A 20,519-nucleotide genomic window follows, 5' to 3' on the forward strand; every position below is an offset into this window, starting at 1 on the left:
AGAGAGAGAATGAGAGATAGAGAGCACGAGAGGGAAGAGGGTCAGAGGGAGAAGCAGACTCCCTGCTGAGCAGGGAGCCTGATGTGGGACTCGATCCAGGGACTCCAGGATCATGACCTGAGCCGAAGGCAGTCGCTTAACCAACTGAGCCACCCAGGCGCCCGGAACATTTTGATTTTAAACCAAATATGCCAGTTATAAACCATATAGAATAATTTTCATACCATATTATTTTAATTACACATCTTCCAAATACGAAGAACTAATTGTCAGTGATTTTATACTTACTAAAAAGAAAAGAATGGATCTGGGGAAACTAATTGGGTTAATAAGTTTCAGTTTTAGTGTTGGACTGTGAAAAGGACATTAACGATCCTCTAACTCAAATCTTGAATTATATAGAGAAAGAAACATAGTCAACAAGATAAAGTGACTTTTTCTACTATGAGAAAAAAATAAATGGTTTAATTAAATAGAAATATCTCAGTAATTTCTGTCACTTATACATTATTTATATTTTACCAGGGCACAATATTTATGTTTAACTCAGTTAGTTTTAGTACCAATATAACTTTCTTCCTTTTATTGTATTTTTTTAAATACTGTCTGAAACACCTTACTCTAGAACTTCTAATAACATAATTGAAATCAGTGCTGTCCAATAGAACTTTCTGTGGTGATGGAAGTGCTCTGTATCTATGCTGTTGGATATGGTAGCCACGTGACAAATGGTTATTGGGTACTTGAAATGTGGCTAGTATGACTGAGGAACAATCCAGTTCACTTAATTTTATATGATTTTAATTAATTTAAATGTTAAGAGTCACAATTGGCTAAAGGTTACCCCATTGAACAATGCAGATTCAGGCAAATATAATGTACTCCTCCATGAATCATTTTGAAATTTTCATCGGTAATAAACCCAAAAGAAAAAAATATATATATGTGGATAGTTTTATTCCTCCAACATTACAGATGCAGCTTGAAGGCTTACCTCTGTTAGTTTTAGGGATCTATAATTTGTGAACGCTTATAGAAATAATATATGTTCTATATATGGGTTTGTGTGCTAAAGGAAACATATTTAAAATTATATGGATATTTCAAAGTATGCTATATGTTTAATAAAAATCATAAGAAAACCTTGCATTTAAAATATGCTTCTTAGAAGTTACAATTCAGAGAGATACAATGAATTAATTTGGGGAATAGCTGAGTAAATAAGTGAAATATTGTGCGATGTTTCACTCCCTGAGTGTAAACAAAATGGCTATTGATTTTCTTTCCTAGGTATTTGTATTGGATTGACTGCTGTGAGTATCCTCACATTGGACGTGTTGGAATGGATGGAACCAATCAGAGTGTTGTCATAGAAACCAAGATTTCTAGACCCATGGCACTAACAATAGATTATGTCAACCATAGACTCTACTGGGCTGATGAAAATCACATTGAATTTAGCAACATGGATGGATCTCATAGACACAAAGGTTGGTCCAGCAGCACCAATGACTCAGTATTTTAACAGTGCATAAATTATTCATTTAGAAAATATGTACATTCTTAAAAAAAAGAAAATATGTACACATATGTATTTGTCATATATAATTTCTCTCAAATACATTTTATAATTTAAGATTACACTATTATACTCCTTTATAACAATATTGGTAAATAAGAATTAGGCATATTTATTCAGAACTTCTGTAATCATGTATAAAAATCATTTTGACATTATTTTCTCTAATTGTATGTTTCTAAATAGTTTTTATAGTAATTGAACAATGTTTTTCTTAGTTACATCCTAACTGAATTGAAACAGAAGGTTACATGCTTATAAAAATAAGGTTATCATTGCACTGGTAGGACTTATTTTTATTTAAAAAAAATACCAAGTGGGGCGCCTGGGTGACTCAATCGTTAAGCATCTGCCTTCGGCTCAGGTCATGATCCCAGAGTCCTGGTATCGAGCCCAACATCAGGCTCCCTGTTTGGCGGGATGTCTGCTTCTCCCCCTCCCACTCCCTCTGCTTGTGTTCCCTCTCTCGCTGTGTCTCTTTCTGTCAAATAAATAAATAAAATCTTAAAAAAATACTAAGTAAAAGTACAGTTCTTTAAAGACAGTGACATAATATTGTTCAAAAATTATCAATTATACTGCACACACGACTAAATTTATTGTTATCTAATCAACAGTGGCCACCAAAGTTAACGTGGAAAACAGCTTTCAAATTACGGTAACATTCAGGAGATTATTTGAATATCAACAAATGTAAAATTCTACAGATACTTTAATTTTCTATTTTTTATAACTCTGAGTAGATTAAAAAACTCTAAATATAAGACAAATGAATGAAGCAATTGGATATGAGGGAAGTGACAGTAGAATTAGAGAGGAGGGAGAAGTCTGAGAGGAGAAGAGGTGAGGATGAGGGATTTCAAAAGAGCAATGGAGAAGGACATGCCCAAGGAGAGTGGGGTGCAGCTGTAGATGACAGGGGTATAACGGAAACCACAAATGATTCCAGTGAACACTCAATATATTTCAGATGTGTAAAGATAAGATTTTTCCTAGAATGAAGAAGATAAATGACTTTTTTTATTGATCCTTATTGACCTAATGTCACCTTGTTATTAGGTGTTTTTATCTTCAAATAGTAAAATAGCACAAGTTTCACAGAGGGGTCCCAAAGAAAGCCCACACAGTAGCCTGGTTCAGCTTCTCAGGCTGCCTTCTTCCCCAACAGTAAGCTCAGAACAAAACTCTGGGAGGAGGGAAACGGGGGGGGGAGGGTAAGAGAGGATTATTGGTAATCTCACTGTCATGTGAGGCCATGCAAAAGTGTGCCAGTGTGGAGTCCTGAGAAGGATGAAGCCATTGACTTAAAAAGTAAATAAATAAATAAAAATGAAGGAGATCAAAGTCACTGAAGTCACACCACGTAATGATTTTGCCTAAGTCCCCCTCAGCTGATATTTAAACAAATAGATCATTCTAACTAAAAATGCTGGCAGAAAGCTTTTAGAGCTGCTCGTTTCAGGGCAAGAACGTAGAGATACCACAAGTGCCGTTGGAGGAGTCACTTATTTGGGTGTTGGCAGTCCAGTTATAGAGATAAGGAAACTCATCAGGATGCAATTTGAGTGAAGAATTATTTAAAGATAACTTTAGGATTTGGGGCACCTGGGTGGCTCAGTTGGTTAAGCGACTGCCTTCGGCTCAGGTCATGATCCTGGAGTCCCAGGATCGAGTCCCGCATCGGGCTCCCTGCTCAGCAGGGATCTGCTTCTCCCTCTGACCCTGCCCCCTCTCACGCTCTCTTTCTCTCATTCTCATTCTCTCTCTCAAATAAATAAATAAAATCTTTAAAAAAATTTAAAAAAATAAAGATGACTCTAGGATTTTAATTACAGTGAAAGTAATGTTGACAAATCAAAATCACACTTAGCATTCAGCAGTTATGTCTTCTCCGAACAATCAATAATGAAATGTTCAGCAACATTCTTAGATGATATAATTGAAAGTTTTATTGTGGCAATCAGTATTTTCCCCATGTAACTATGAACCCGTCTATTTTTAGCATCTATATAAAGTGCTAGGTTGTTGTGAATGCATTACTTTCCACCAAAGACTTTCACTGTACAATAGAATTTAAACCATTTTTGGTTAGATAAGTGAATATTAAAAATATATTTTGCAGCATCAAATATTTGCCTATTTTCACTCGAGACTTTGTGTTTGAACACAAATTGTAGTTAAAAACGTTGTCTATTAGAAACTGTTGTTTCCATCCCCTATTCATTATTTAGAAATTATGTCAGATATGTGGGTGACTAATGCTTTGGGAAAACTTAATACAAAATTAAATATGTATAAATGAAGTGTCTTGCACCAGTACTGGTGGTGACTTTGGGTAGAGGGACATATAGAGCAGAGAGAAATAGATTTATTAAAGTATTTGGCTGAAAGATAACCTAGGTATGATGTCACTAACATTTTAAAATTTGATTTTGAAAATACTTGGAGGCTCAAGGGGGAAGCAAAAGAAACTGAAAGAGCTGCTGCCATCAGAAGTATTTTTTCTCCTGAAGGCTTTCTCAGAAAGACTAATGAAAAATTCATTAAGTGTCTTATCAGGCATCTGCCAATATCTGAATGCAAGCCAACAATTACCTAATAGTTACTAATGAGCTATTAATTGTAGGCAGCCTAAATTATGTCAGTTCCACAGCCAATGAGAAGAGAGCCATTCATTTGCCGTGGGTTTTTTTTGTTGTTTTTTGTTGTTGTTGTTTTTGTTTAAGATTTTATTTATTTGCCAGAGAGAGTGAGCACAAGCCGGGGCAGCAGAGGCAGAGGGAGAAGCAGGCTCCCCGCTGAGCTGGGAGATTTGCCTTGTTTGTGAAGAGGAGTACCATTTTCTACTTCTCGTACTTTCCCCATAAAGACATAAAGAATGCTGTGGTCTCTTAGTTACATATGTGGAGGTGGAAAATGAGACTTTGACATTAATGATAAGTTTTGCATTAGTTTGGCCACTGATTTCTTTTTTTCTGTTAACCAGACTAGTGTTACTGTTCTTTTTTATTCTGCTTGTTGAAAGTAGAGTCAAAACTTAATCAAAAGAGGGCACCCGGGTGGCTCAGATGGTTAAGCGTCTGCCTTCAGCTCAGGTCATGATCCCAGGGTCCTGGGATCGAGTCCCGCAACGGGCTCCTTGCTCAGCAGGGAGTCTGCTTCTCCCTCTCCCTCTGCCTCTCCCCCTGCTTGTTCTCTCTCTGTCTCTCTCGCAAATGAATAAATAAAATCTTTTAAAAAAAACTTATCAAAGTAGGCTATGCCATTCATGACAAAGTAATTGGAGAACATGAAAGGTATCTGAGAAGTTTCAGAATTATGGCTCTTTTTGATAAGCCAAACCTTAATAATGGGGAAAAATAAACCCTGACAGTTTTTTTTTTTTCCCTCCACACGTACTGGGATTTAACCATGCAGTAATTTCATAAATGAAGCATTGGTTTATTGTTACTGATCCAGCCTAAGAACTTCTAAAAATTCAGAATTCTATGCCTGAAACAATAGGTCAGATTACCTCCAAGGTGCATGTGACTTACAGTTTGCTTAAGAATTTCCATCCATCTTTCTCTGCTACCTCCTCTACCCCAAACCACCTTCCTACCCAGTCTAAACACCACATTGTAAAATTAAATAAACAAATAAACAGTCAGTTTGCCAGCTTTGGAGCATCTACATGCAACCCTAGCCAGGTGAACCTCTTCCGAATGCTTGTGTATATCATTCTTCTGGTTTTTACTATAATAATTTTATAATAATATGATGTACTCTAATGATGCCATAGAATATGATACATGCTACTGGATGACTGAGTCAAACATTTATTTTAAATCAAATTTTCATTAGTTCATTTTTTTTAAGTTTCTCTGATTTCTTCCCTTTAGATCTGCCCATTCATTCATTCATGTATTCATTCAACAAACACTTACCGATGTCTCTTTCAATACCATGCCTTATGCTAGGCTCTCAAGTTACAAAGATGACCAAGGTTGTGTTTTTAAAGGACTTAGAAGTTAACGGTAAAAACAAAAACAAAAACAAAAACAAAAAAAACCCTGATATACAAGTAAAAACATAAATTAGATAGGGGTTAGAGGAATATACAAAATATTTTGAAAATGTAGGAAGGAGTACAAAAGCCATTGCTGAAGTAAGGGAATCTTTGAGAAATCTGAGAGATTTAGTGCAAGTTCTCCATATGGGGAAATGTATAAAAGATTCTTCACAGAGAGGGAACAGCATGTGCAAAGATGTAATATAGTCTTGAAACAGCATGGGGTTTACACAATTTGGCTATGATTGGAAGTTGTATAAGAGGGAGATAATGTCACTAGATGAAAAAGGGCAAATATCGGCCAGATTGTGACAGGTCTTATATGCTAAGTAATTTTGAATTTATCCTTTAGGTTATAGGGAGCCACTGATGGTGTTTAGTTGACAGAGTGCTATCATTAGACTTGACAACAGCATGGAAAATGAAAGACCCTAGAAGGGAAACTACTTTAGAGGCTGTTAAAATATTTTAGGAGAAAATATTTGAAGTGATTAGAGCTGTGGGAATGGAGATAAAGTATTACATTCAAAAGTTATTGGGTAAGAAAAAAAGAAAAGAAAAGAAAAGAAAATAGGAGAGATGCATCTGTAGGCTTAAAATAACAGAAATATTGGTGGTCCAGTTGCAAATATTAAGTGAATGTTTTATACTATCATCCACTTAGCTGGGAAAAAATAACATCATTTTGATCACTTAATAGTTTCACATATATATGTACATTTTAAAAGGAGTTTAAAAAGTACCAAACTAAGCATAACATAGAGATTCTTCTTGAAAAGCTCTGTTTTGATGAGAGGTACATTAATTTTAACAAAAGGGTCAGCATAAGAGGAATTCTAAGGATATGATTATACAACCTCCATTGTATCTTCCCCTAAAAAGCATTTCAGAATACCTGATAATTTATCTAGAAGAAACATGTTTTTCTAGTATTTTTTTTTTTTTCATAATACTCTCCTTTTATCCCTGAATGATTTAACCTTGTGTTAAATCAGTTGGTCATGTACATATTTTATCCAGCATGCTGGAAAAATATATACTCATAACTGCTAATTTCTCTGAAGAGTAATCATTGGGTATGATTCCAAACTACAGTTTATCACTGAACTGTCTTTTAGTGTGTGGACAAATTGTTTAAAATTTCATGCAATTATGTTGACAATGGCTCTTCATTTGTTTCTATACTCCTAGACCTGAAGGTCCTCACATTGAAGTGTCAATACTCTAGTCTGCCTCAATTGTTTGTTTATTGCTCTGGAAATCCAGTTTGTGTCGTAAGGGGCAGTTCTCTGTTTGGATTTAAAAATCCAAATCATAACCCATGTGGTGATCATCTAATTAATGTTGGAAAAGGTATCCAGATCTCAGCATGCTGCTGGTGAAATAGCATATAAATATATATACGACGGGTTTTGTTCTGAAGGGGAAACACATTGAAAAAGACAAAGGGTGCATGTTGTGCTCATCTATTTTGAAGACTCAGGAGCTCTTGCATTTGGGTCTTTAGAATATTTAAATATACACTGAAACTCACCAAAAAAGGGAAGGAACCTAATAAACACCACCCTCTGATTTTACAATATTCTAGAGTGTTTCTTTCCTGGTAGGATATTTCATTTCAGTACTTTTGAAAAAAAAAAATCCCTATCATTCACAGTCCATTTCGAACAGTACTCTTCACAGGCTATTTTATGCCAACGGTGTTGATGTGCTGTTTACAATACAATAAAAGTTAATGGAAGGGAGCAAAATACAATTCAGTTACTATAGAAATGTTCCTGAAACAGTAAAATAAATTGAAATTAACTGTCATTTCTAAAAAGTCTTAGAATTTCGGTGTCAATCATGTCGTTCAGTTTTGTTCCTTTAATAGGACGTATTACATTAAATTGTGTATATGTTTAAATAGATTATTATTTTGCAAATGCCACATATGATCCATATACTTTTTTAATTGGGAAATTTTAAGTATTAGCCTAGCATGAGTTTTCAGCCACTTTCAACAATCTAATCCATCTTAAATTGGAGGCAGAGGGGTACTGGGGATCAGTAGATCTGGCTTTGGTCCAGGTTGTTCTCTAATTTAAGCAAGTTGCTTTGCCACAGTATGGTTCAATGTTTTTATCCAGAGAATGGGGCTTCTATTTAATCAGGGATTTTCTACCATTTCTTAGAGGAATTCAGCTGAGGTTGGCACTGGGACAGAAGACTGTTCTATCAATTCCCTCACCGACTCCTACTTATTCTTAGGACTACCTAGAACACGTTTTAAAATGCTTGAAACATATTACACTCTTCTCTGTTTTTATTCTAGAACCATATTTATAATTGTAGGAATGTGGGAAGACCAGATACTAAATTCATGTAAATGGCTCTGTTGATATCTGTCCCAAAGGCAAAGTACTTTTTTTTTTTTAAGTCTCCACCTATCATTAGGACTCTCAAACACATTCCTAATGCATGTGTGTGTAGAATACCATAACTCCTATATTTAGTATTGGTCATCGGCTCTGAAAACACATTGCCAAATGTCTATGAAGGTTTGTATCACCAGCAGAAAAACTCAGAGTCTTTCAAAGCAACAGGACTATATGTTTACCAAGGGCACAGAGCAATGTTGCTTTGTTTAGAGACTGGAGAGCAGTGTCCTGGTCAAGAGCTAATACATATAGGCATAGTCTAGTTTTCAAAATAAATGTATGATGATTCACATTGTCTGCTTTATAAATTCTCACATTCATTAACATAAATACTCTTTTCAGCTGTTAAATATTGAAATGGCCATATTTGACCTCTACTACGAATAACTTTAAAAATATGTAGGTGAGACCAGGAAGTGGTTGAATTATATTAAATCACATATTCTTAATCTATATAGAGAGTACGTATCATTTGAAGTGACAAGGTAGAGAAAAAGAGGCAAAAAATACAGAAAAGGATGGACAAAGGATGCCTTTAGCCTCTTACAAATGGCTTTAAAGAAGAACTTTAAGTACAGCATTAATTTCTATATTTGCCATCATACATTACATTCGTTTCAAAAAGTTATGCATTTAAGTGTCCCGGTATAAACTAATGCATTAAGGGGGGACATATAACTATTGCTTGGACATTTGCTCAGTGTCAGTATTTAAAAGACAGTCTCATATAATAGACTCTCGGGTAGTAGCAGCTCAAATCTGCTCTTCACTATGGCATATACTGAATAGAAGAAACTTATGTCTTATCCCATTTAAGGTTTCACCGATGGATGAACTTTTTGAAAGATTATGCTTGTATTGGAAAAAATAAATTTGAAATTCTATCATAGTATTTGGAAATGTTGTATATCCTTAGTGTTCTTGCCATTTCTTAATGCCTTTATTTACTTTGAACAGTGGACTTTGGATCCATTTGCCTGAAATTTTATTTATAATACTATTACCATTAAGCAGGTTTGCATTAAAGAGTAGGCAGGGAAAATGTTCATGGAAGCAAATATTAAATGAAATATTTTGTATCTTTTTATAGATGGTTTTGAGGAAATACTTATAAAAAAAGGACCCTACAATCAATAACACTGAAGGGGATGCATAATTACTGACAAAGAATAAATGTCCTTGGCCTTAAGGTTCTATAAAGCACATTCTTTTTGATGGGGTGTTTGTAGCTACAGCTACTGTCTCAGCAGTCATTGTCTGAAAATTAGTATACTGGGGCCAATTTCCCACCCACTCTTCTCGGTCGCTCTTCACAAACTAAAAATCATTATCCACCCACTTACTGACCACTGCTTTGGATCTCCCACTTTTTTTGCACGTTAAACCATTTTCTTCCATCATCTAATTTTATCATGTGTTTATCAGCCTATATTCTTTCTGCAGCCTTCCTTTAATCTCACCTCATGTTTTCGATGCTATTTGTGTTTCTTTGTTTCATTTCTTCCTTTTTTTTTTTTTTTTTTTGGTTTTCATGCTCTGCTCCATTAATTTATGCCCCAACTTCTCTACATAGCTTGTTTTACCTTATTTTTCTAGAAGGATGTTAAGAAAAATGGTTAGTATCAGGGTGTCTCAGAAGAGAGGATTGCTGAGCATCTTGATCCTCTCTTCTGAAGACAGTGTTTTCGTCAAGCTCAAATGTTTGCACCTGCCTACGGAATGGGTGTCATTGATGGTTTTTGATTAGAGAAGAGATATGTGAGATTTAAAAAAATTGGAAATATTGACTGAATGGAGTTCTAGGTTATCCTACCTTTACTTCTTTGCCATGTTCTAAATGCTGGAATGTGGTCTTCTATGGATGCATCACCCAGGCTCTGCCATCTTCTGACTTCAGATTGAATTGTACCCATGGGGTCAACAGGAGATTGGATGGTGGATGGAGGAAGATGTTTGAATATTTATTTATTTCCTTTCCCTCAGGCCCAACCACAGTGGTTTGGCAGTGGCTGACCTCCTCCACTGAATGATCACTCTTCCTGTTGTGTGGTTCCTTCCCCTTACTATAGCTGTCACCAAGTTCTGATAACAGATGTAGGAGAAAACAATCTATCATCAGTCCATTGACCATGCCCACACCTCTGTAAATAATTCATTTATTAAAATCTTTTAAATTATCATTTAAAAATGTATTTTCTGTTTACTACAGGAAACCTGACTGACACAAAAGAGATTGGAAGAGATTAAAAACAATGAAAAAAGTTAGAATAATTTTGCAATATTTCAGGTGTAAGGGAATGTGAGCCTTTACTTAGGATAATGGCACCAAGAATAAGACAATGGGAGTCTTAAAATACATTTAAAAAGAAAAAGTTGACAAAATTTCATGTTTTATTTGATACCCTTGTCTACTTTAAATTTTTAGATTAAATTTCCAAACCTAATCAGTCATGCAGTGACAACCATTTGGGTATTTTCTTCCAAACAATACATAAATTCTTTATATTCAAAAAAAGAAAAAAATAGTAATGCTCAAGTTACTCTGTAATTTTGATTTACTTATAATAATAATTACTGAATTTGGTGGTTGTGTTCTATGAACTTTGTTTTACTTTAGAAAATATTGCTAAAGTTTTTATATTAATTTAAAAAAATAAATTGTAGGGATTGCTGCATATAAAGTAATATTTTAAAATCACATTTAATTCTTAAAGTAAATCTTGGAGGAGATATAAGGAAAAAAAGAGAGAGAGAAAGAGCGCACCTCTAGTGAAATTTCTATTTTAACCCACTGGGCAAAGTCATGGTGAATCTGCCATTATCCCAATAGTATATCCTACCCATAGCACCAATTACCACATTTTAACTCTACAAAAGATGGATACTGTGTAATTGGGGCATTTTGTTAAGTATGTAAACTGGATTAGTTGAAATACAAAATTAGAATGATATTATCCAGGAATATACTTGTTTAGCATGATGAGTGCTATCAAAAAAAATCAATAATCAAGAGTATTGTAATAGAATAACTCTGTGAGGCAATGGTTAAGCCAAAAGCATATTCTGGATTGCCACCTTTTCTATTTGTTGTAATTAATAGGAATGTTAATAAGATATCATCTGACTTGACTAAAAAAAGAAACCTTCACAAAGAGTATTTCTTTGATGTATTTTTTTTGCCAAATACCAAGTTCTTTATTCTGACAGATATAGCCTATAAGATAAAAATTAAGAGCCTAGTACTTGAGTGAAATGCTGGAAATAGTAAAATAAATAATGCTGTTATCCAGAATAGAGACTTAACTGCAGAAAGCAGCTTTAAAATATATAATGAATACCTGTTACAGCCCATGCAATAGTTCTCTTTTTTTCTGTCTTATTTTATGTCTACTGAATACCTGTAAATGAAGTGTGCCTTAAGTTTATTTTTCATATTTTCTTTTAACTAAGCAAGTGCAGTCTTATATATGATAATCAGTTATACTATTTTTTCTCTTAAAAAGGATAGCCATTATTATTTGGAGAAAACATTGACTGCTTTTTCCATAAATACAGCCACATCTCAGTGACCTTGTTAAATGTTTTTCTCATGCCATCACATTCCATATTAATGTTTATGTGACTTATTTATTATTATGTACTTATGAATTATGTATGAATATACATATATAACTATATGTATAATAGATATATTACAAATGTACACATATGTAATAGATAAATGCATGTATACATATAAATGTACATATTTACAAAGTAAAAATAAGAAAATAAATAAGGAGACAGCCAAAAATAAGCAATTTTATTTTTCTCATTCTGATTCAGGAATGTTTCTTATACCAAAATATATGATGATTTGGCTCAGAACATCTCATTTAGCTTCAATGTGGGCTGAATTCTTCATCTGGTGATGGAAAAGCAAACATGGCATTCATTTATTTATACTTACCATTTAGCAGTTAATATGTGGCTTTTTTTTCACAGAAGCTTAAGCAAATAGTCAAATAACTTGTTGGAGAGGTTTAAGTCCTCAAGAAGAAATAAGGTATCCTGCCGAGTTGTGAGCTGAACTCCTAGAAAGGCAATATAAAAAGATTTTGTTTGATTGTGTGTTTGTTTTGCTTTCTTTTGTTTGGCTTGATTTTCATTGGCATTGTTTGTGGTATTAAGTGAACTTTTCACCATCTCTTAGAGAATAGATTGTTGGAGCTACTATAGTGTTAGGTATGTGGGACTGGATATCCCCTTGTTAACATAAGTTGGTGTTTTTACTTTGCTTTCTCTAGAAAAAATACTCTGGTGGTTGTATTTGATGGGTTTGGGAAATAAACATGTTTGCCAATTGAGCAGTCCCGAGAGTGGGCTTATAAAGCTAAGAGTGACAATGCTGTTCTTTACCCCAATATCAAACAAGGGATTAAATCAAACAGATGGTCACTTTGGGCAAATGGACTAATTTTCTTCACCTTGACCTTTTCTACATTTTCTGTACTTCCAGCTCTGTGCCATCTTTCTTCTGAAGTAAGAGTCACGTTTCTGATCTCCATAAATTTATATTGATTATCTGATAACAGAGATTTTCTGGTGGGTAGTCATTACAAACTTAGAGATAGCAAACTTGTCCAGTACTTAAATTGCCCCATGTCCGAAAATATAATGTAATTTCAATCAAGTAATTAAATAAACTGACTTTCAGGGTGCCTGGGTTAAGTATCCGACTTTTGGTTTCAGCTCAGGTCACGAGGGTCCTGGGATAGAGCCCCAAGTCAGGCTCCGCGAGGAGTCTACTTGTCCCTCTCCCTTCCCCTCTCTCCCACCCACTTTCACATAGAGCTTACGAAATCAGTCTTACTGCTTTATATACTTGTATTACTTTGCTAAGGCTGCCATACAAAGTACCACAGGCTGGGGCGCCTGGGTGGCTCAGTTGGTTAAGTGACTGCCTTTTGCTCAGGTCATGATCCTGGAGTCCCGGGATTGAGTCCCGCATTGGGCTCCCCGCTCAGCAGGGAGTCTGCTTCTCCCTCTGACCCTCTTCCCTCTCGTGCTCTCTATCTCTCATTCTCTCTCCCTCTCTCAAATAAATAAATAAAATCTTTAAAAAAAAAACAAAGTACCACAGGCTGGGTGGCTTAAAGAAAAGTTTATTTTTTCACAGTTCTAGAGGCTGGAAATCCAAGACCAGGGTGGTGACAGGCTTGGTTTCTCCTGACGCCTCTTTCCTTGGCTTGTAGATGGCCATCTTCTTACTATGTCTTCACAAGACTTTTTCTCTGTATGTGTACTTCCCTGGTGTCTCTGCTTCTCTCTTCTTATAAGAACACTGGTCACATTGGATTAGGACCCCACTCTTTCTTTTTTTTTTTAAGATTTTATTTATTTATTTGACAAAGAAAGAGTGAGAGAAGGAAAACAGCAGGGGGAGTGGGAGCAGGAGAAGCTGGCTTCCTGCGGAGCAGGGATCCTGATGCAGGGCTCGATCCCATGACCCTGGGGTCATGACCTGAGCCGAAGGCAGATGCTTAACCAACTGAGCCAACCGGGCGCCCCGTGAGGCTGGCTTTCTTGAAAGCAGTGCTAGTAGGTAAAACGGCAAAGGACTCAGCAACCAGAGTCTGATTTAGATTTAAATATCAGTACCTTCATTTACTAGTTTTTAATCGCCCTCTTTGGTCAAGATCCTTAAATTTGCCAGATCTTAGCTTTCTCATCTGTGAAGTGAGATCTATTTACTACTACAATAAAATGATGCATGTTAATTAAAATAAGGTGTATAAAGTAGGTCTCCTACTGCAGGGTTTCATAACCTCAGAACTATTAATATTTGGGCCTCATCATTCTTTGTTGTGGGGCCAGAATTGCCTCCTCCACTCATTGAAAATCACTGCCAACTTCCTGGTACCCGAGTACTTAACAAATGTCAGCTATAAGTTACTTACTGAATAATGAAAAAGACTATGCAACGTTAGAGATGTTAATAGGCAAATTCATACAATAACTCCACTTTTTGTGTATAAATTAATTGAATCTCTGGTGAACTGAAATTATTTAAAATGATGATTAACTTCTTAAGCCCGTATTTAATGATCTAATTATTTCCTTTGCATCTAAGGAAATATGAATTGAGTCTCTCTGGGAGTTTCAACTTTTTTTGCCAATTTTCATTTTATTTTGAAGATTTCCAAACATACATACATGTTGAAAAACTGTTACAATCACCCATCACCAAGATTCGCCTCGTTGTTAACATTTTGCCACATTTGTTTTATTTTTCTGGAATGAATTTATACAGCCAAAGAGGGAAAGTGGGAATAGTTTGTGTAAATAACTCAGATATGATTCATTCTGGTAAAGTAGCCTCTTCATCTTTCTGTCCAGTTCCCCTTATTCTAGCAAGAGGCTCCATGTCTATAAGCAGTACACAGATAATTCAGTTTGAGTACTTGCATCAAAAGTGTACACATAGGGATTTTTTTTGAGTGTTACTTTCTTCATAAGCATATCTGTTTTGAGATGGATTTCTGGCTAGACCCTACAGTGATAGTCATCAGTGGTTTAAAGTGTCACCTATTTGTTTTTATTTCTACTTTCTCTGTGTCATAGTGAATTCTGTGATCACATTTGACCCAGCTGAATAAAAATAACAAATTGTATTTAAGATCTTGATAGTGTCTCAGTTACTCCTGGATGAGGAATATGCCAAACATTAATTCTCAGTCATGAAAATCCAATTTATAAAAAAGTACTTATTACTGGACTTACAGTACCTTTTTCCATTAATGGACAGTTTCTCAGAATTTCTAAAAGTAGATCTGAAAATAAATATGGAGAAACATTGTAATGCTCGTGCAAGTTAAGGAATTTCCATTTTCTTTATTGATAGCTTTTGAAACTTTTTTTGAGGAAAACTCTACCACATTTTAAAGTTACTTAACCTTAAATCACCAAAGAAATTTATCACATCTCATGTGCCTGATAGGACCCTGGAATCTCTTGAGTGAAAAATTCACATTTGTAACGCTCAATCTACTATTTGCATTTAAACATAGTCCTATAATGAAAATATAATTATGAAATAACTTTAACCTGCAACTAAACAGTTTTATGACTGTTAAATATGCCTAATACATTGTTGTCTGTCACACTTATTTTCCTCCATCCCTATCCCAGCTCATCTTGCATGTAAAAATACTCATAAAATCTCAGTGACTAAAATAGTTTATAGTAGTCTTATAGTCACTCTATCTCCAGGTAGATAAACATTTCATCCTGGATATATGATTTAATCAATCTGGAAGTGGGAGAAAGCAGTCAATGACCTGTAGATGTAAGGACTTAAGTTGGGAGCAACTGGATGGAAATATATATACATATATATGTATATATGTATATATGTATATATATATGTATATATGTATATATGTATATATATATGTATATATGTATATATGTGTGTGTATATATATATATATATATATATATAATTTTTTAAATATTAGATGGTATTTGTTCCTGGTGAAGCAGCCATTACTCGTGAGCAGAATTGCATTCACTTCTTCCCAGTGGCTGAAGCAGGCAAACTCTGAGCAAAGTAAACTCCTGCACCAGATCCTGCATTCTCTTAACTGGTAATAAAGAACTTTGCTGGCCTGACAGGTTGTCACAGCAATTATTCACATGAAGTTCTGTAGCAGTTGTATCTGTCAGCCCATGTAGTATTGAATATTTTAACTGGCAGTCTTCCAAGACTGAACATTAATCTTACCATCTCCTATTACAGTCCCTAATCAAGATATTCCAGGGGTGATTGCACTAACATTGTTTGAAGACTACATCTACTGGACTGATGGGAAAACCAAGTCACTCAGCCGTGCCCATAAAACCTCGGGAGCAGACAGACTCTCACTGATTAACTCATGGCATGCCATAACAGATATCCAGGTGTATCATTCTTATAGACAACCCGATGGTAATTATATTTTCCATGATTTCCATAAGCACATCAACATCTTTTAGTAACATTCCATTTTTGTTTCCTCCATGGTTAAGTGTAAATTTATTTTTGAGAAAGAGTACCAGATTTCATTATTTAGCATAACTGTATAGGATGAATTCAGCTGATTTCAAGTATGTCTATTAAGGAATATGATTAGAAGCTCAATAATAGTACAGAGAATTATTAATTTGTTGAAATATTAAGTTAAAATGACAGTAAATGTAGTTAGAGCAGTAGAGAACGCATTCTTGAAATGATTTCTTTACAAAATAGTTATAGGAACCTTACTTGCTCTGTGAAAGGAATTATATTTAAGTATCTTTGGGGCTCTAAAAATGAGAAACATATCAAGCTTTTTAAGCATATGTCTAGTAAGAATTCTATCAGGACTCATGGAGTAAAAGTTTGATTATTTTGCTTACAAAACAAAGCCACTACACTATTAGTTGTAGATCATTGTTTCATTGTTTTATTTTACATTTATATTTCTAAACATATGTATGTCTTCATCCAAAATGTGTCTAGTCTATATTTTTCTGATGGACAACTTTTTTTCTACTAAAATGCTTGTTTTTGTGGAACTGCATCCTTAAAATTATTTAATAGTAAAATGAATGCCATTGGGCAATGAATAGAATTTACAACAAAATACAATTATATTTATGAACTTGGTGACTTCTTGATTACAAATTTCTACAAGTTATGAAGTTTAAATGCCCTGTCTCTAATCCCATATTATATTTTGGCCTTGATTTTTCTGTTTTGCTGTTTCTTTCTCATCTATAGTCTCCAAACATCTCTGTATGATAAATAACGGTGGTTGCAGTCATCTGTGCCTTTTAGCCCCTGGAAAGACTCATACCTGTGCATGTCCCACCAACTTCTATCTTGCAGCTGACAATAGGACTTGCTTATCTAACTGCACAGCCAGCCAGGTGAGTACAGGTCTTGAAATTATTTCATAAAATGTATTATCAAGCTGTTATAAAGGTTTTGCCTGCATTTTGTTTATTGGCTTAAGCCATTTTGAAACACTTTTTTGTTGTTTAGCATAGCATAGCTTGATGACCATTCCATACATCATATAGAGGGTCATAGAGTAAGGGAAAAGCAATTGATGTACATCCTGAGAACGAAACCTTAGGAAATAGGAGGTACAAATAGAGGCCAAAAAGAGACACAAAAACAACCCTGAAAACCATTTTTACACACGTCCATACAGAATAATGGTTCAAATCAAGAATGGACATAGAAGAATCATCAGAAGAGATCTGATATATTTCAAGAAGGCTGGGTGATTGTGGCATAGGGTGAAGACTAAGATATATACAGTTTAAACAAATAAACAAATCTTCCTAGATAATCTACTGTGTCACCATCTCTTCTCCTCTCCCATTCCTCAGAGCAAGTGATAATGGAAAAGATGAATTGGACAAAAGTAATTTTCTACACTTTTTAATTGAAAAATTATATGATCTAAATAGTTTCCTCCCAAAACCTCTTTTTCTTCAACATATAATTATTTCTAGTAAAGATATTAAAATGTGCACTCAATGATAGTTACATGGACTTGATATTACTACTTTCAAGTTTTGGATAATAGTAATATGACATAAGATTTGATTTTTTTTTTATATTTGAGTCACTCTGTTGTGTAAGATAAAATTGTCAAGGAAACTATGATTTGTTTTGAAAATAGATAAAATTTGTTTTTAGAATTCTGTGTTTTGAATCTGCTGGTTTTCCACTTCTAACAGTGACATCCTGGCAAAACACTGAATTCCTCTTTGAGTGTGCTTATTTTCAGAATGGAGAAGCTAATACTAGCTCACCCAGCATCTCAAGTTATCACTATGAGTATCACCATTAAAGAACTGTACAATGCAAACCATTAAACCGCTTTGAGGTAGCGAGTATGTGTAGTAGTTAAGGGCACAGACTCTGAAGCCACATTCACTGGGACTGTGACCCTGACTCTGCTTGAAATTGGCTGAATAATCTTGGGTTTTTTACTTACTCTCATGATGCCTTAATTTTCTCATCTTTAAAATGGAAATACTAATATTTCCAGGCCACTCTTATGGAGATTAAATGGGAGAAGTTTCTGGCACATAGTAAGTGTTGTTACTGCCCTTGTCCTGGGGTGCGACTAGAACATACTTAAGGACATGTGTGCAATTAGTGTGAGCCGCCGTCAGGAGATTCTGATGTGTAATTGGAAGCACAGGCCACAGTTTCTTCTTTCTTTACGAAGTGTATTGTTTTAATTATAATCCCCTAAGTATTTGTGTAGACAAAATACATTATCTTTAGAGAACTAGAGATTTACGTCACTGTGAGAGGCAAAATAAGCAACCTAATTATTCCTAGAGAGAAACTTTAAGGGAGAAATCCCAGGTTCTTAAAACTTTTAAAATATAATTCCTGTTAGTACTATTTAGTTTAGACAAATTTCCAGTTTAAAGTCAAGGTTAGGGCACCTGGGTGGCTCAGTCGGTTAAGCATCTGCCTTCGGCTCAGGTCATGATCTCAGGGTCCTGGGATCGAGCCCCACATCAGGCTCCTTGCTCTGCTGGGAGCCCACTTCTCCCTCTCCTTCCCGCTTGTACTCTCTCTCTGTCTCTCCTTCTCTCTCTCTCAACTAAATAAATAAAATCTTAAAAAAAAAAACTCGAGGTTATTCTGAAATAATCTCGGTCCCTTGTTGGCAGAGGGGTGTGTGGGGGTGGGGTCCAAGGGTCCCTCTGTTGGTGCCTAACACTGTGGCCTTAGGTGACTTAGTAGAAACGATGATGCCTGCCTAAGCCACTTACAGAGTGGTGAGCCCCCGTAGCCAACCAGCAATACAGCAAAGCCAAAGGATGCGTGACACACAGATCAACATCTCAAAGCATCAGCCTTCCTGTAATCATAAAGGGAATAAAACATTTCAAATTATTATATAAGAAAATATATAATTATGTTTATTCAATGCCAAAAAAATCAGATCAATTAAATGAATACCTAAATCAATCCAGAAAAATATTATTCATATAATTAAATTACGTCCTAATTTGGTATCTTTGATGATATGATTAAGCATCTGCCTTTGGGTCAGGTCATGATCCCAGGATCCTGGGATTGAGCCCCACATTGGGCTCCCTGCTCCATGGGAAGCCTGCTTCTCCCTCTCCCACTCCCCCTGCTTGTGTTCCCTCTCTCACTGTGTCTCTGTCAAATAAAATCTTTAAAATATGCATACATATATATATATGTATATATATCCATATATACATATACATATATGGATATATATATAACTTTTAAATACCCCAATAGTGTTTTTTCATAATTTTTTTTAATTTAAAAAATTCAACAATAGTGAGAACACTAACAATAACAACAAAATTGTGGATCCAATATCTTTGCTGTCAGCAGTACTTCCTGAAGAAAAGAGTTATCAGTTCATTTGTTTCATTTTTATGAAAGAGTTAATGAAGAACAGTTAATGCAGTCCATTAGTGGTTATCCCAGTAACTCAGGGTTTATGCAGCCATTTACTGCTGATTTTTTTTTTCCCCAATGTAGTGAGAGAAAAAACTATCTACTATACACTTCTTGGAGAAAAGTCAGTTCACAGAAACACAATTTTTAGTGAGGTTTGAAATTGAAATAAAGCAAATAATCCAAGTATTTCAGAATCATACCATTTAGCATTCTGATAAAAAATGTTACCATTTTAATTTATCTTACTACAGGATTTTTTATTTTTTAACATGAGTGCAACCAAAGATATATCCCCTGACTAGATTTGATTTTTAGAAAAATAAAATAGGCAAATCATACCAGTAAGAATTCTATTAGAGTTGAAAATAAACATGAAAATCTGGTAAAAATCAAGATTAAATACAGCTATTAGAGCTCTTATCACTTCAAATATTAAATTTAAATCATTTTTATTTTCCAATAAAAAGTAAATTAAAAAATAGCTTTATTTAGTTTTTAAATGGAGACTTTTTCTATTGCAAGTAAACCTCGCTTGCGTATGCAGGATTTGTATTTTATACTTGTATCCATTTTAATAGACATGTATTTAGTAGTTTCTTCATAGCTTCTTCTTGTGGGTGATAATTGCAGTTTGCAATTTATTTTATGAAGATATTAGTCTCGGAGAACATTTACCATGAAGAATGTTTTATATTTATATTTAGCATGTATCTTTTTTAAGTTACTATATTTAAGTATGAAAAAATGAAGCCCAGACGCAAAATAGAAGAAATCTTCCTTTGAGAGTAATGAATAAAATGTTGATAAGCGTAAAAAGTAACATAATAAGTATATTTTACCCTGGCTTTCTCTTAGCTCAAAACCTTTTTATGGTCTTATTAAAAATGAAATGGCAAGCACAATCATCATGTCATATATAATTCCAACAGTTGGTGTTTATTTAAATCAGGCATATGTAGTGAGGTTTTTTTTTTTTGTAGTGAGTTT

General features: G+C 34.6%; 1 protein-coding gene across 2 annotated transcripts in view; it reads left to right on the forward strand.

Annotated features, from left to right (window-relative positions):
- Nucleotides 1-20,519, forward strand: part of LRP1B (LDL receptor related protein 1B) — a 1,880,289-nt gene that overhangs the window by 1,638,227 nt on the left and 221,543 nt on the right. For both annotated transcript variants that reach the window (XM_088022156.1, XM_088022157.1), the window contains 3 exons: nt 1,291-1,490; nt 15,831-16,019; nt 16,833-16,981. In XM_088022156.1, the coding sequence (XP_087878282.1) occupies nt 1,291-1,490; nt 15,831-16,019; nt 16,833-16,981 (538 nt within the window). The remainder of the gene's footprint in view (nt 1-1,290; nt 1,491-15,830; nt 16,020-16,832; nt 16,982-20,519) is intronic.

This window comes from Eumetopias jubatus, unplaced genomic scaffold (assembly GCF_037043125.1).
Source record: "Eumetopias jubatus isolate StellerSeaLion01/CBP00866 unplaced genomic scaffold, mEumJub1_p1.0 scaffold_3, whole genome shotgun sequence".
In the NCBI taxonomy this organism is placed as follows: domain Eukaryota; kingdom Metazoa; phylum Chordata; class Mammalia; order Carnivora; family Otariidae; genus Eumetopias; species Eumetopias jubatus.